This window comes from Buteo buteo, chromosome 7 (assembly GCF_964188355.1).
Source record: "Buteo buteo chromosome 7, bButBut1.hap1.1, whole genome shotgun sequence".
Taxonomy (NCBI): Eukaryota; Metazoa; Chordata; class Aves; order Accipitriformes; family Accipitridae; genus Buteo; species Buteo buteo.
Genome location: NC_134177.1, coordinates 17,638,025 through 17,655,148, shown reverse-complemented (window position 1 = coordinate 17,655,148; position 17,124 = coordinate 17,638,025). Strand labels below are relative to the sequence as shown.

General features: G+C 36.3%; 1 protein-coding gene across 1 annotated transcript in view; it reads right to left on the bottom strand.

The window, feature by feature from the left end:
• The window catches only part of SLC9A9 (solute carrier family 9 member A9), a 224,283-nt gene that overhangs the window by 80,095 nt on the left and 127,064 nt on the right, over window positions 1-17,124 (bottom strand). Inside the window, exon 12 of the mRNA XM_075031727.1 lies at window positions 16,350-16,503. Coding sequence (XP_074887828.1) covers window positions 16,350-16,503 — 154 coding nt within the window. The remainder of the gene's footprint in view (window positions 1-16,349; window positions 16,504-17,124) is intronic.

Genomic DNA, 17,124 nt, shown 5'->3' with positions numbered 1-17,124 from the left:
GTGATCATGGAGCAGTATATAACTTTGATACAGCGTTATTTGGGTTTGGTTTTTATCTTTTTTGGTTTGTACAAGAGATTTACTTGTACAACAGCAGCAACAAAGACAGATACTTTTACCTTAGTTGCTGTATTTATCCAGAACTATAGAAACTGTCTTTATTTCACAGTATGTAAGGTTCCTTTCTAGACTTCAGGAAGTACATTAAATACAAACGTTAGGCTTGTTTTTTTACTCTTGAACTTAGTAGTCTCACATTTTTAAATATGCATGACTTGGTAATAACTTCATTCATTTGGAGAGAATAAGAGCTTAAGTGGAATGTAAATAATCCAGAAGCCCAGGTCTGGTGCCCTAACATAGGTGAAATTCAACTTACATACATACATTTGCGTTATGTCATGTTGTATTCAGAAGAATTTAGGAAATAATCAGGCACTGATTTTGCATTTGCAAATACTTATTCTAGGAAAGCAAAGGTTTCAAATGTCAATGCTAGCTTTTTCCTTTTGTGTCAACAACTCAAATGTGGCTACAAACCTCTTGATTCTGCTAATTCCATCGATCTCAAAAATTCCCTAATTTTCTTTTTTTTTGGTAATGAACTGAATTGGCATTCTTCTCTGGTTTGCTGGGGGCTCTGTCCTAAGCATGTGCTGTTTCAAGATTTTTATGCTGCCTGCACCAGTACTTGCAAGTCTTTTATGAGCACCCTGGAGGAGGGTTAGTCACCCCCTTGTTGAATAGTACATATTAACTGTGACACTGTAGTTAAGGTTGATAAAACACTTTCTTTTTAATTAAAGCCTTCATTTTCTACAAGAGCACTTGGAGACACTCTTCAAAGCTTCTAGGTTTTCGTGGTTTGTTTTGTTTTGTTTTGTTTTTTTTAGTAATTTTTCTTCTTCTTCTTCTAACCATATTCAGCTTGAGCATAAAGCCTGAGGCACCCAGTTGAAGTTGGCTGCCATTGAAAATGAGTGCAGTGGAAAAGGAGTACTGGGAGGATGAGATAGGGAGCGTACTATTGCAGTGTGTTGGGAGGTGTTTGCTGCATTATGGTTCAGAAAGGGATTCCATTCCCATTGTGTTTTTGCCTGCTTGTAAAAATAAGAATAAACTACTGTATGTAGCAACTATGGGCCAACATATGAATTCAAGCAGTGATGACAATGAAAGCAATAGCTTGCATGAGATAACGAAGAGGCAAAGTGAGGAAATAGAGTGAGAAATTGCCTCAATCAGGGAACCCCAAAGCATATTATACTTCTGCCTACAGGCCAAGAAAAGAAATGAAAGTTACTATGACAGCTTGCACCAGCTGAGGATCTGTCCCCGTTTTTCCATTGCCACTCAGCTTCCCTGGGGCTCTAAGTAATTCTCTGTGGCTAGTGACTTCAGGCATATGTGATAGTTCTGTCAGTGTATTCATAAATATGTGATACTTCGACATTGGCTTCAGGCTCCTACCTTACTGAACAGAGCAAGAAAACTTGATAGCTGAAAGGCAAGTCTAATGCTTAAAATTCTACATGCTCTGCACCCTAATGAATCAGTAAATACTGTGACAGTACTTCTTAAATCTAAAGGATTTGCCTTGTGTTCGAGGTATAACATTGGGATCCAGAGAGAGTATAGATATAAGAGTTGAGTTGTAAACCACAAAAGCTGTTTTAATTTTTTAAAAGCCCTATAAAATATAACTTTTCCTCTTGTCAGGAGAGAACAATTATTGACAAAATCATCAATAAATCAGGCTTTTTAAAAAGGATTTTGTGTAGTTTTTTGTTAGGATGATTGCTGACAGTCTGTTTATTTTGGTACAACACAGTGTGGTAGAAAATACCCCAGGGAGCTTGCTATCTAAAAGACAAAACGGGGAAGACAAGAGACACTGTGAAACTCAGAAAAGATTAATTGATTTTACATTCTAAAGGTATCACTGCTCCTTTCTGGGACATGCGTCTTCTTTCTCTTGCTTAAGTGTAGTGCATGTTGAAGTATACATAATAAATTGGATTGAAAGCTGTGACATTTGCTTAATCTAAATTGGAGAACTTGTCACTTGTTTATAATTCAGATTTTCAATGTAAGTGATAGCAAAATGGCACACAGCCATTATGACTTAGATTTCAAAGCGATAGGCAATACAAAGAATTGCTCTGACAGAGAATCCAATACAATGTTTCTTTTTCTAGAATTGCACTGAGCCTCAATAAGAAAGGATGTAGGCTATAGAGTGTGTTTTAGAATTAAGTTGGGCAAATAGATGATTTTATTACTTATCATTGTGAAAGCTTTAAAATAGTATTTCTGAAGATGTGAAAGAAGGAGATAATGCCACTTTTTTTAGTCACTAAACTAAGACATAGCAACTGAACCAGATTTGATAACTCATTTTATGGGCTGAGAAGTTTTCTTAATACTTTCAGAATCAGTGAAAAGTAAAACCATGCCCAAGCGTCGGTTTCAAAAGGAACATAAGCACTGATGAGCCCAAATGGTGCCCATTTAAAATGGGAGCTAGTCACACAAAGCCTGAGATCTTCAGATCAATAAAGGTCAAATCAATGGGAGGTAATGTAGCCCCACTGATTGCAGGAGGAAAGAAAAAAGATCTTTGGTCTTTTTAAAAAGCTTGATCTTAAGTAAATTCAAATATGTGCATATGTAAGGGTCAGTAGGTGAGAAAGCATATGAGCAGTCATTCTCCTGTAGACTACTGAATAGGGTACTGGAAGTCCTGGATTCTGATCTTTACTACACAGAAGATTACTGTATTTTAGTTGATGACTCATTTTACGTGAAACAGAAACACTTATTTGGACAGGAGCTGAAACCTCCCGAGTGAACACACTACCCACTAGTCTACAGAATAATTTTATCTCATTTTCTGGTTCAGTTTATTAAAACTATTTTCTAACTTCTTTGCTTTCCTCATGTTATGGATATGTATGCGTACATGTGCAGAACTGGTGAGGTTTGGGCTAGAATTCATCCAGAAAGGTGGAAGAAATACATGTGAATCGAATGAGGCAGAGGAAGCAAACCATCAAGTCCATGCTGCTAGTTGATGTAGCAGGCAAGAGGGAGAGCAGGGCCTCTTCTGCTGTGTCTAAAATGAAAACTGAGGCTGCCACAGTGTTTGTAGGAATCCCTTTGGCTGGAGATTAGAAAAGCTCAGGGACTGATCAAGGCTCAGGAGATTCAGGCAGACTACCTGAATCTACACTGCGATTCCTGACCAGGCTTAATGTTCATGGATAAGTGAATAGCAAAGGAAACTGGGAAGTTCAAGGTCACAGTGTACAATACCTTGCCTACTTGTAAGTTTAGTTCAGCAAAGCATGGGTTTTTAGAGTTGCTGTTTAGGGTATTTTACATAAACAGCACTTTGTATAGAAACTTCTATAAAACAGCTGTTCTATCTATTTACACAGAAAATATGTTGGATTTCTAAACTCAGAATTTTAGGTATAATTTCAAGATTCTTTTATATGTTATATGTCATTATGTAACAAATGGTGTATCTCTCTGAAGAAGTAAAAAATGCCGAAACTGATAATATATTTTTAAGTGCACTGAAATCAATTACTTGCTGAGATAAGAAGTAATTTTCTCACTTAAATCTCATAGATGTACTGACTGGCAAATCACTGTTGGGTTGTTTCTGCACTGATAATACACTATAAAAAGCCTGTGTTATAGTATAATTAGCTGTTTACTAAATGCTAAAAGCCCATTCTGCTATACAGAGCCTAGGTTATTTAATATCTGCTTTAATTAACCTTTCCCATTCAACTAATTCTGGAATAATTTGATAGGTTTGTTATCAAGTGTGTCAGAGCTTTCCTTCCACTCTATGTTTTAAAAAAGAACAGAAAGTTCAGAATTTCTGGAGGAATGTTTCATGAAAGTTGAAGTCATGCAGTTCTCTTCTGTCACTAAGTTCCTCTGCAAACCTAGATACCGCTGAGTTACACCAATGTATGCTTTTATTTGTTTAGATTTACAAGAATATTTCTATCATAGCCCATACAGTGTATAAGATCATTAAGGCCTAATTCTCTTCCCAGTTAGCAACTTTTTTCTTGTTGGAAGACAAAAGATATGTGGGTTTTTTTTTTTTTTTTCCTACACTTCATGTATAGTTTAAAAATGGAATGTTCTTGCACTGCGTGAAATACTTGCTAGCAGAAAGGAAAACCACAGGAAGGATTAAAAAAACCCAAGAAAGACTGAGAAATTTAGTTTTTTTCAGACTGAAATGATATTTTAAGTCAAAATGAAATGAAAACTTTCATCCTTTCAAAATGAAACATTAATTTCATATTTTCTTGCTGAAGAAATTCCAGTATTCTTTGTCAAGCAAAAAGGGAGAAGAATGAACATATGCACTTTGGAAATTAAGAAAACTAACAAATGTGAAAAACATATTAATTCAATACCCTTCTATTTTTTGGGCCAGCTGACAGTATTACACAGTTCTTAAAATATCACAGTTCAGTGAGTTTCCAGAGCAATTATTTTGAAAAAAGCAACAGTATCTTATCAATAATAGAGTTAAGAGGTATCTTGATCAATACCTATAAAGCAGGGATATAAGATTCATCTCAGTAAATGTGATTGTTATTTTTTCTAGAGCCAGGATTTCATACCACATATTTATCTCAAACTTTTAAAGGCTCAAATTCTTTTTCTCTACCTTCTATTTACCCTCAAACAACACAGTTTTGGCATATGCTTGAAGTCAACTGTGTTTATGCTTGCACCAATTTAATTTTGGTGGACTAGTTAAAGATAGAGGTTCAAATTAATTTGGCATATTTTGGTAGAAAATAATAAATCATCAGTTTTGTTCTAAAGTCCCAGATAATTAATTAAGATGTTCCCTAGCAGTATTTCCAGATAGCTTTGTTTGATTCCTTATTTGTAGTTTGAACAACTTCATCATGTTGACTGCTGCATAGCAGCTAGCTTTTGTATGACAGGGAGATGCATTTTAATGGAAGAAAAAAATGATTGCATGAAATGGAAGAAAACTTTTTTTTTTTTGCATATTCAGATATATCAAAGCAACAGTATTTTAAAAGATAATAGAAGAAATATTTTAATTGACACAAATCCTGCTAGATGGATTCTATTCCAAGCTATAGGTTTATTTATCATTTTCTAGAAACACCTATAAACTATTCTGGGTTTTTGGCACGTGGGAAATTCATCCTATCGTTTATTCCTAGTAAACGGAAAGGCATGTATCTTTCTTACTGCTGTGTAATATTCCCTCTCTCCTGTACCAAATATTCTAGCAATAAAAGTGTATCTTTCATTTCTTCTTTCCTGTGGAGCTAGAAATACAAGGTATGTGAGGTGGGATTTAATTGTCTGCCATGTTAGGAGACTGTGCCCCAAATTAGACCCCTCTGGCCAAAAAAGACCAACAGAGTTGACAGCAGAAGTCAGGTACATGTTGTGTGCAAGTTGCAATTGCAACGCAAAATCTCCCATTCGACAGCTGCCCAGGACTGCCTTTCACAGCTGGAGTCAGAAAGCCCAAGTCCTCTGTATTTTGGTCTTTTATTTTGTTATCAAGCACAAATGTTTATAAACCTTGTTTAGTATCATTTGGGCAAAATGCTATGGTGAATAACTCTGAGAGATCAAATGTGCACCTTATTTTAGCAGAAAAGTACCTTGTAAATAAATGATAGGCATTTCAGGAGATCACTGAGATTCATTACCTGGACAATTTCTCATTTTTGGTTAGAAATGAAAGGAAATTATCCAATTTCTCTTTTTATAAAAACATCTAATACATTTAATGTCTAATTTCATACTGCTTCTTGATTTATAGCATTTACTAGGCTAATCATGCTCTAGCTACTATCATAATAGCTATTATAGTAACCCTTTCAGCATGGGTATGCCCCAAAAAGCATTTTCTTTGCTTACAGATAATTTCATGTGTGATGCTGAACATCTCAGGGTTTGAAGCAGAATGCATTTCCCTAATATGTCTTTATTCAGGAACACCAGACCATTTCCTATTTCTTGTAGATACTACATACATACTATGTAGTATCACAAATCCCGAACTGGTGGCAAAGACCAGCAGGCAAAGGGGAAGTATCACATCTAGCAATATTTTTGTATAAAAAAGATCTTTAACTAGGATCTAGACCAATATTTTAGCTTGTGCTACTACAGGAGATCAAAGTGAACAAAGTGATAAACCAGAATCTGATCTTATGCTCTCTGTGACCCATGTCACAATTAATCAAGAGATTACCATGCAAATTACTCAAATGCTTAATCTTTAATGTGCTTGAACAAACTTGAAATTGCTGATATTTATAGCAGCTAAATGTCTTATAGCTGAAACTAAAATTCTGCCTCTTCCTCTGTCTTCCTGCATCACCCATCTACTAGTGGGCAGAGAGTGACTGACAGCCATGCAGTTTTCAAAGTCAACCCTAAACTACTATTTTTCTGTCATATCTGGAGTACTGTGTGGGAGCAAGGATAGGGGTCATCAGCAAGTGTCTTGAAGATAACACTCCTTTGATAATCATGGGACAGTGTCTTCTCTGAGCCATTGTTTTGGACCGTCCACAAACTCACATAAACTCTTCCTTGTTAGTTTAGTTTTATTTGAATGATTTCCAAGGTGTTCTTTGCAATTGTGAAACTTACCTTTTAAATACCAATGTAGATTTTGTGACCTAAGAGTCTGCACATAAATCAGTAATATCCTAATGCTGAGGAGAGCCTAGGGAGTCAGCAACATGGTTTCTCATGTATATATAATTAGTGTTTGTTAGCACAAGAACATTCAAACTATCATCATTATAAAAGATGCTAGGCAAAATGCTGTCCTTTAGGTGTTCACAGGTGCAGATAGTTGGACAGCTGAGGACAGTAGTAATTTTAAAATAACTGCAGCATTAATGGTTAGACTTATTACATTAAATTACAGGTGTTTCTGGATTTTGGAGGGTTTTGTTAGGATTTAAAAGACTTTCTAGGCAAGGACAGTGTGATCTCTGTTGAAAACGTGTCTGGGTTAAAAGGAACCCAGTGGGCTGAAGAGGCTTGGCTGAAATTGCGCTCTCAACAGAAGTGTTTATTGCAGCATGATTTAAAATACTTACTGTACTATGGTTAAAGAGGAATATGACCCTGGAAACAAAGACTGAGCTTTGTTTATTGGAGCTATTTCTGTCACTGAGAGGGAATACCAATTAGACTGATTATGAGTATTCTAAAACCAAAACAAAATAATAAACAGTACAAAGTGCACAGAAATATAACAGTACTTGAAAACATACTGCCTTTAATTGAACTGTTCATCTCTATGTTGTGGTCACTTGCAAATTACAGTTGAAGATACTTAGGCTGACATTCTGTTTTCAATAGTAAATCAACAGATCCTTCACTTTGACTAAATTGTTTTCCAGGACTCTAGAGGAAATATGACCCAAAGGAATATGGTTATAGAGGAGAAAATGTGCCAAGGCCAGGAGAAAACATTTAATTAAACCTCCTTTTCTAAACTGACTTCCCTTCCTCTTGACAAATGGTGAAAGGAAAAGGTGTTCAAAGGAATACAAGCAAAATAATTAAGGTCAGTAATAATTTATAACTATTGAATTATGGATCATCTGAAGATATGAACACATGCTCCTGGCTGTTGCATTCAGAGTATCTCAAGGACTAATGTTTCAGGAGGGATAATCCTTGTGCACCTATGCGAGGGCGAAAAAGGAAAACTAACATGCATTTACTCGGAGTAAACCTTCCACTTCATTTAGGAATAAACGAGGAGCAGTAGAAATCAAACTCCTACGTGAATCTAGTTCATAACAAATAACTGTAAGGAGATGTACTATCGCATGTTCTTTTCTATGAGCAGAGCAGAATTCAGCAATGGAGTACAATATCCAGATGAGGTTCTTAACCAGGCAACAGGGTCACTCCTCGTTGCCTCAGCTGCCTGCAGCTTCTGCCTAGATCAGCTGTCAGGACACCATGCTTTCCAGCTCCACAGCCACATCTTACCCCAGTAAGATTAGAGAAGGCATCACTCCACTTAGTATTACACAAAACTGTCTAAATCAAACTTTTCAAAGTGACTTAGGAGCTTCACCTCCATTGAATGTCAATGTACTTGAAGTTTCTAAGCCACAGGACTTTGCAATATGGCATAGAACATGTGTTTAAGACTTACTATTATTAGTTTTACAGTTTGGGAATTTACAGAAAATAGTTACTTTATCACTCTGAAAGTTTTATATGGTTAGAAGAGTCTCAAGATTCTCAATACTTGTATTTACAGTAAGAGATAGTGTCTCAGGAGCTGAGGGGGCTCCATCGCCTGCTGGGAAGCAATAAAAAGGCCCCAGTACGGTTTGCTCATAAAGCTCTGGGGCAGGAGGTTGTCAAGCATATGCAAATGCTTTCAGATCAGCTGAAGGCTGAGACCTATGTGACCTTTGCCTGAGTTTGTTGTGCTTGACCACCTTCTTAAAGCTCCAAATACCAGGGACAGGTGCTGCCTGTCCTTTACCCACGCAGCAGAATACTGCAGGTTGTATCCATCCTCAGTATCTGAAAGGTTTCTTCCTCGTTATCAGGTAAAGATGCAAAACCCCAACCTGGATAGTGATGGAAGAAGTCTTACATGAAAGGTGAGCAGTTTCTGGTGATGGCTTGATCACTGAGTACAGTGTTGAGTAACACACAATTCTAGCCTTGTGCCCACAGCACAGCAGATGCTGCAAATAGAGGCTGTTAGGAAAATCATGAGTTTTAACATTGCTTATGTCTTGTTTAGATGACTTCTAATCCAGTTCGTAATTGTCCAAAGACTTCTGTTTAGCAAACACAGTGGGATTAAGCATGGTAATATAAGAGTCCAGTTATATCACCACCTTTCCCATAGATCCCATTCATACAGATTTCTACAAATGTGGTCTTGAAGAAGATAATTTTCTCTTATAACTGATTTGACAAAGGAGAGTAAATAAAGCTATCCAGATGCTACAACCATATGATGGCAAATCGGAAGTTAACTCTGGCAGAACTCAGAAATAGGTAGATTTTTAATAAGAAGGACTTGTATGTCATTATAAAACTGGAAGAAAGTATCAATCTTTCTCTATAACTGGAAAAATATAGTAATGTAGGAAGCACCATCCACCTTGTCTAAAACAGTCTGTTAATCCTTTGATCTGAAGTGCATCCTTCTTTGTTCTTAGGCTGTGGAAAAGGAAGGTTCCTGCTCAGCACTTCCATTATGGAGCCCTGAGGCTCAGTCATATTTTTACCACCATTTCAGTCCTTGAGATTTCTTACCACAACTGTTGCCTTTCTAGATAAGGCAGAACTCACTCTTTCTAAAGCCCCTGATATTGATTTTTTTAAAATTTGAAGTGCCTCTTCTGGGAAGCAGAAAGAGCAACTTTGGAAGCTTAAAGTACAGACCAAATCTGATATAAGCTTCCTATGTGGCAGCAACAAGTGCTACTACTGTGGCATTGTAAACTGTCTTTCTGCAGCACCTCTTTGAACACAGGGAATACTACTACAGAGTTTGGGAATAATGAAAAGAATATTTATGTTACTGAAAGAGCAGCGCTATAATGCTGGCCAAGGCCATGTTGTTACTCTAGTTGCTCTATCATAAAGTTCTGTCTTTCAGCAGTCTATAACCTGTTGATAAAGGGCTGGGGGAAGCGCAGAATCTTACTCTACCAACCAATTTTTTTTTGGTAGACAGCCATGGTCACAAGCAGTCAAGCTACAGCATTTAGCCCCGCTGCTACCTGCATCCCTAATGCGATATTCTGGTAAACATGCACCCTACCTTAGCCTTTGATATTGGAGAAATGGATTAAAGTGTTGGATACTGAAGGAACCAAAATCTTGAATTGTTGAAAGAATAGCTTATCTGTGATCCCTTTATTGTTAAGGGATATACTAGCATTCTCAATAATATTGAACTCTGCTGGCTTGTGACTTTTGGGTGCTGATGTCTGTTGAATGCTCATTTCCTATTGCATTCAGTGGATCTGCAATATGGAAATAGGTGGGAGTTTAGGAGTTAGCAGTGTTTTGATCTTCCATCTTTTACACTGTAACACTGAATAATGTTATAATTTTACGCTTCAGATGTGATGCAGTCAAATAGTTGGCCTTATTTCAAAAGCATTAACAGCTAAGCCAGATTCTCAAAATGTTTTGGATACAGCCCTATCATGTTTTTCCCTTTTTCATTCAGAAAACAGTGCTGTAGCCTTACCACAAGGAAACCCCCACAAAAGAATCCTGTCTGCTTTATGTTTTATGGTGGAACTTCTAAAAGTGGAACAACAAAAACTCAGCATAAAACTTTAAAAACTGTCTTTAAAAAATTTACTTTGCCAAAATACTTATAGATTATATGAGTTGGTAAGAAGTCCTCCAGTAGGTCTTTCTGCAACTTTTAGTCTAAGTTTTTATGTTCTGTTAGTGTTAGTCAATGCAGATTTACTATCAAAATAGATACAGGTAAACCCCTATAAGGAGTCTATATTTGGGTTGGTTGAATGTTTCAGTGTATGAAGAATAAATAGAAGAATGCTTGAGACAGCTCTTTTGACTTTGGTGGCTTCATATCGGTGATAGAGATACATCTATGCATAATCTGTAAATGACTTTTCCTTTACTTCATTGCTGTAGATGTGGATGGGGGTTACTGCATGCTTGACCCTTGTAAGCAGCAGATTTTTCTTCATGCGGATAACAATATTGCTCCCAGTTTACCTGCAATCAACTCCTAGCCAGTCAGCATTGTTTCCCATATAAAACAGTCGAGTCTCCACTCTTTTTATTCTTGTTACATGCATTAGATTGTTTTTTGAGTTATGTTTTTTACTCTTGACTCATTTCTGTTTTGTGTTCTCAGAGATCACTGACTATATGAAGGTATGCTGTATTTATGCTAGTGTAGTGTGAATGAATGACCAGCTGCTGCTCACCATCAGAGACCTTCTGGCTTCATCAATGCAAATAAAGTTTTGGAAGTGTATAACCTTGACATTTTTAGGTTTAGTTTTGCCTAGATGGGCAAAGAGAAATAGCTATCTGCAGTTATGAAGCTGGAATCTGAACAGTAACAAGAATAAGCAGCGCTCTGGAAACCTCTGGAAGTGGATCCGAAAGTTTGGGTCAATTAGAAGCTAGGGAAGGCAATATAGCTGAATATTAGAAGAATAGTTTGTTTTGATTTATTTCATTTACTGGGTTGGTGCTTTCTCATAGAAGAGTGCAATGAGGAGATACTCCTGCTGAGAATGTGAGTTTGGACAGCCTTGGTCGTCCCCCAAAAATACGGTATGCCAGGCCTCTGGCATTAGTATTTACAGGAAGTTGGAGGTTTGGAACTGAAGTTTTATGTGAAATAGAGATGGCATGTTTTTAAGGGCAGCCAGGCACATAGACATAGCCAGTTTCTAAAATACGTATCAAAGGCAATGGCCAGATAGGCACAGTATTGACAGTTATTATTCAACTAGTATTTATTTAGAATATGGAATAAAAATCTCCTTATTCACTGAAGAACTGCTGCAAAGAGATGCACAAAGTCTGGAAATCCCTTGACAAACATTTACACTGGAGGTGATGATAAACAAACAGGACCTAATACCTAGCACAATACTTTTATAGGACATGTTTTATTAACAGCTTTGTATTTTTGCTCTGCCTGTCAGGAGAATCCTTTATCCCCAAACCTCTCATTGCAGATCTACTGTAAAATGTAGCTCTCTTTTTTTTAATCAGAGTATGGGGAATGGAGACATATATCCAAAAGCATTAGCAGGTAATACTCAACATCTCTGAAGGCACATTTATTGAACACCTCAATTTGACTGTGAACTCATACTTAAATGGCTATCTTTGTTTTGTTGTTGATGTATCATGATATTGTTCTCACACACTGATGCAGGTTTATTCATTGTCTGTCAAGAGCAGTATATTGTAGTCCTTTCACATGGGGAGTAAAGGCAATTTTTTTCTAGTTATAGCTCTCAGATAAACCAAAAGACAATGTATTATTTAGGAATGTAGCGCAACCAATTCTGCTCTCAGAATTCAGCTGATAATGCTGTAACAGACTGTGCATATGTCTCTGTGCTCAGAAATGTTATGTTACCATGCCAGACAACTGGGAACATTTAAATAGGACCTGATTTTCAGAAAGCGAACACTGAACACTTCCTGAAACTCAGTTTCAGGTATCTAAAAAAGGAGGCAGATAAAACAAATAAGGCATTTTTGAAAATGTATGCCTCATTCTTTTAAAACAAATTTAAAAAATGTTCAGACTTTGCCAAGAATTTTAAGACTCATTTTGAAGACTACTCTGTATGGGTAAATATACTAGTAAAATAATGAGAATGATCAGTACGTATTTCTTTTAAAACTGTATTTTGACATACAGAGACATGTAGATATAAATTCTGCCATTAGCAGGTCAGATTTCCAAGGCTTTAAGAACCTTTCCTAGATTCAAGCTATAGTAAGTAGGAGCATATGTTTCAATATAACTCTTTTGTTAAATGAAGAGACCTAGAACTGTGAACCTTAATAAAACTGGGTGAACTCCTGGGATCCATTTAAGCTTCTTTTTACAAAGCTCTCAGCACAGCTGGCCTCTGCAACCTTGTGAGATAGTTGAGTGATATTGCTGCATTAAATGGGAGATGGAAATGGAGCCTTTTTCAGTAGCACATGGTTAGTTTTGATAATGTATCTTACAACATGTTTTGGCAACAATTTGCAAGTGTTGTATAAGCCATACGTATTCCTGGAATAAATCAGCTGGTAGTTATCTCTGAGGACACGTCTTCATCTTTTCTCTAAAAATAGTGTGACAGATTATATTTACATTAAGTTGAATTTTAACTGAAAAAAAAGAAAAGCAGATCTGATGCTATTGCTGTGAGGAGAGGTGGAAGATTATGGAAATTGCAGTTATTATGGAAACAAAGATTGATTTTTCAGAAGACTATTACTACCATTATTTAAAAATTGTCATTGTTATGTTCCCTTACAGTCTGTTGATATACGAGGAGTCTTGGTCACTGTTATGAGAATTTCACAATGTAAATTACGGAGAGTGCAATAAATCATTGAAATATGGTATGATATGTAGACAATAATATAAAATAAGAAGGCTGTACAGATACTGTCCTTTACCTTGACTAACACTGTAATGCATTATGGTAGAGCAAATGGTAAATATATTAGCATTAGTTATTTGTAATTTATGTTATTTTTACATATCTTCAACTTAATGGATGATAGACTTATTTATGTCTTAAAACCAAAATGTGGATAAGTTCATCTGTAACATACAAAATAGCACAATCATCTCTAGGATAAGATTGACTTGATCAACCTTGAGGAGTTAAGAGCTGCATCTCCTGAACTATTGATAGGAACTGTAGCCTATTCCACGTAACTAGAGTGGGCACAAGTTAAAATGTATGTGAATAAGATTCAATTCATCCAAATAGTCTCAGAAATCACATGTTTCTCTTTATTATATTCTAAATGCCTCCTGTTCAATTAAATATGCTACCTGCTGGATAATCGTTTTATGATGAAATGGTTAATTGGCAAAAAAGCACACTCAGCTTTAGGCTATTATTTGCTGATTCACTGTATTTTTGACTGTTCCTGTCTCCTGAGAAAGTTACCTATACAGCAACTCATAGGTTACGTAGGGAAATCCAGTGTTGTCACGGTGACCTTAAAGCAGCCATTCATATGTTTTTCATTGACTGTAAGTACTTAATTTTAATGGGAATGACTTTATTTCTGGTTGTTTAGATTAACTGATCTAGCGCTGTGCTTTGAATTTGAGCGATATTGGTAAATCTGGTTCCCTAAAGCACTGGGGAATCACCCAGAAGTGGTCAAACTGCCCTGGGATGGTGCCTGGTATTAAGTTCCCATCAACTGAACAATTAAGGGCTAGTGTAAGACCAGTCTCCCTCTTCTATACTTACAGAAATAGTTGCAGCATTTCACTGGCTTCATCACTTTTTTTCTGTAATTGATGTCATACCAACCCATTCCAATGAGTCTCTTCACAGACAATTGTATAATTTTTGTACTCATAATACAGTTTCCCTTGGCTTTGTGAGCTGAACCCTCTGAACTAGCATGAAAAATACAATCTCTTTCTTCCAATTTTATAAAAAAAAATGTGGGGGTAGAGGCAGCTCATAACTGCCATTCAGGCACAGCTGCAAGCATACTGGGGGTAGTACACCAGCAAAGTGGTATAATTTGGAGCAGTCCCATAACTCTCTCAGCAAACCCATACAAGTATCAACTGACATGAATTACCACCACCTTTAAATAATTACTTAGCAAAATTACTTGAGACTAAAATGACAAATGCTGATAGCTAAGGACGAAATTCCATACTGAGGTGTAATAAATTATAAAGACAGTTAAATATATTCACTAGAAAGAGAAATCAGAGCCTCAAGATACATTTGTAATTAAAGATGTCTATTTAAAGTTTTATCTCAGTTTGGCCACACACTCATAATTTATGAAGCTGTATGTTCTGATGTCAAGAAATTAAGTGGGAATTGTGAACCTAATAGCTTTGTAGTAAGAAAATCTATATCCCAGCTACAAAAACAAATTATTTGATTGGTAAGTCTGCCTGGCAGATCTGCTGGGATTCAGAGGAGATCCCCAAAGAGATGAGCATTTCAGACCAAAAATCACTGTCTGCTTTCAATGTCTTTGGTAAAATCTGTTTGTTGTACAAGTGGGTAAAGAAAGAAACACATGCTTGCATTGAACAGTATAAAAAGTTAGTATGAGAGTCAGCCCCCTCACTTGTGGTCTTGTGGGCCTTCCTACCTCTGGGTACTACTAAGTGGCAGAAGAAATGCCATTGCATCCAATTAAATTGCTTGTGTTAGTGAAAGCACTTGACAATGTTCATTTAAAAACTACCTAGAGGGCTAGACTGGGACAGCCATCTAGTGACCTAAATCCTTAGCCTAGACACATGACTACTGCCCACCTCCTTTTTCCCTTACTGTATTCTCAGAATTGTTCCTTAATCTCCTATTATAGTAATCCAAACCGATTTGGTCCACAAGATCTAATAAGAATATTCCTTCTCACCCACATTTCTGTTGCCATATAGAGTGACTCTATTGCTGACTGACAGTGAAAAAGTGGCAAATCTCAGAAAGATGGCTGATAGTGGCAGAGTGTATCCACAATTTGATTGACATTATAGGTCATAAGAGAGTTGTTATGAAAAAGAGTCAAACTGTTACAGAAATAGAAAGCCCCCACATTGCATATGGATGCCTGCATTTTATGTTTATACAGTATATTTGTCCACTAGTCCTTATTTTGTCTGTAAGCTTTTATCTATGCTCTTTGTTAAAGCTCCAATTTAGGTATCTTCTGCTGGTATTTTATAGCAACAGTCTGATACGAAGGCTTATTAATCAGACATGATTTTGTAAACAAGGAAAGCATATGCTACATAGAGAATAAGTGATAAGGAATTGTGAATTATAAGCCTACCTTGATACTGGGGTTTTCTTTGGTGACCTTACAAACCATGGCAGTGAGTTCTAAATGGATTATGAAGTAACCAGAACTCAGCAATAATATTACACTCTTATTGTTGAAAGCGGGGTTTTGGAAAGCACACTTGGCAGACACTACATTTAAATTAGATACTCTTTATTCCAGCTTCCTATTTCCCTCTCTTTTCTCATTTAACCTCCCTTGTCATTCACTGCTGTCTGTGAATACAAGTGACTATGAAGTAATTTAAAAAATAATATAGTGAAGGAACATATATAAAACAATGAGTAATAAATTAATGGCTGAATGATGCACCAATGCAGGTAGATTTTCTCATATATTCACATTATAATTAGAAATATATTACTTATGACATGTTTGTGTAATAAATACACATTTTTTAGATGAGGGCAAAATATGCCTTTATAGCTCTTTCTTCAACAGTGAGGAGGACACGGCTAATGTTTATTCACAGTGTTTAAAAGGAACAGTAGTGAAACAAACTCTTAGGAAATAAGGATGGGTCTGACCTAGGTCCAAACCCATAACGAACTTGGGAAGAAACTGTTCCTTGTGGTCTGGAACCTCTATCAGGTACTCAAATACTTCTTTTGTGCTTGTAAAACTCTACTAAAAAGCATATAAGTAAGCCTTTGAAAGCTATAGGAATATAGTGATCCATAGTGATTGCATTCTATTTTGATGCTTAATGTTGTAAAGAGAGTACTAACCTGATCTGAAGCCACGTAAGCATTGGTGTTGTGCCCCCACCAAATACCCAGACTGTGAAAAACACAATAAGCAGTGCTGTTGTAAACATCATTTGTTTGGGTTGGGATTCTGTGTCTCGAATAGCCAATGCAAATGCTATTGCACCACGTAAACCTAAAAAAAAAAAGACAAGAATGATGAACTTAATGTGATGGAGAAACAGAACCTTACTCTTTTCAGCCGAAACCCAATTCCAAGGGTAGAGAGAATTTTCAGACCACGACCATGCTATTATAAAATGTTGAATTGTGCTGATTGAAGGGATGGTGTTTCATGCAATGTAAGCAACTTTGCAAAAGTGGACAATGAAGCTACTCTTATATTCACATAATAATCACACATTTGTTTTACATTCACTGAATTCTTTCTTTTGAATAATTGCAAATTAAACAGTAATCTGGACTTTATTCATGTTAAAAAAGAAATCTGTTCCCTCTGTTGTTTTACTGACTTCACTGGGACTACTCATGAAATCAGGTGCAAGTGAGAAAGAGGGTTGGCATTAACATCTGTACCCAAATAGGCTATCCATTTATTGCTTGCAAAAATAGAAAATTTCTTTCAAATCTTTCAATGTGCTAAGAACAGTCAGAAAAATTATGAATTAAAAACAATGAATAGTTTTTAAAAGATGATTTTAAGTATCTAAAAAGGAGATGCAGAATAAATGTAGATTTGTAGCTCTTGCTGTACTTGAAATATTATAATAGTTGCAAAATTATACACCTACAGAGA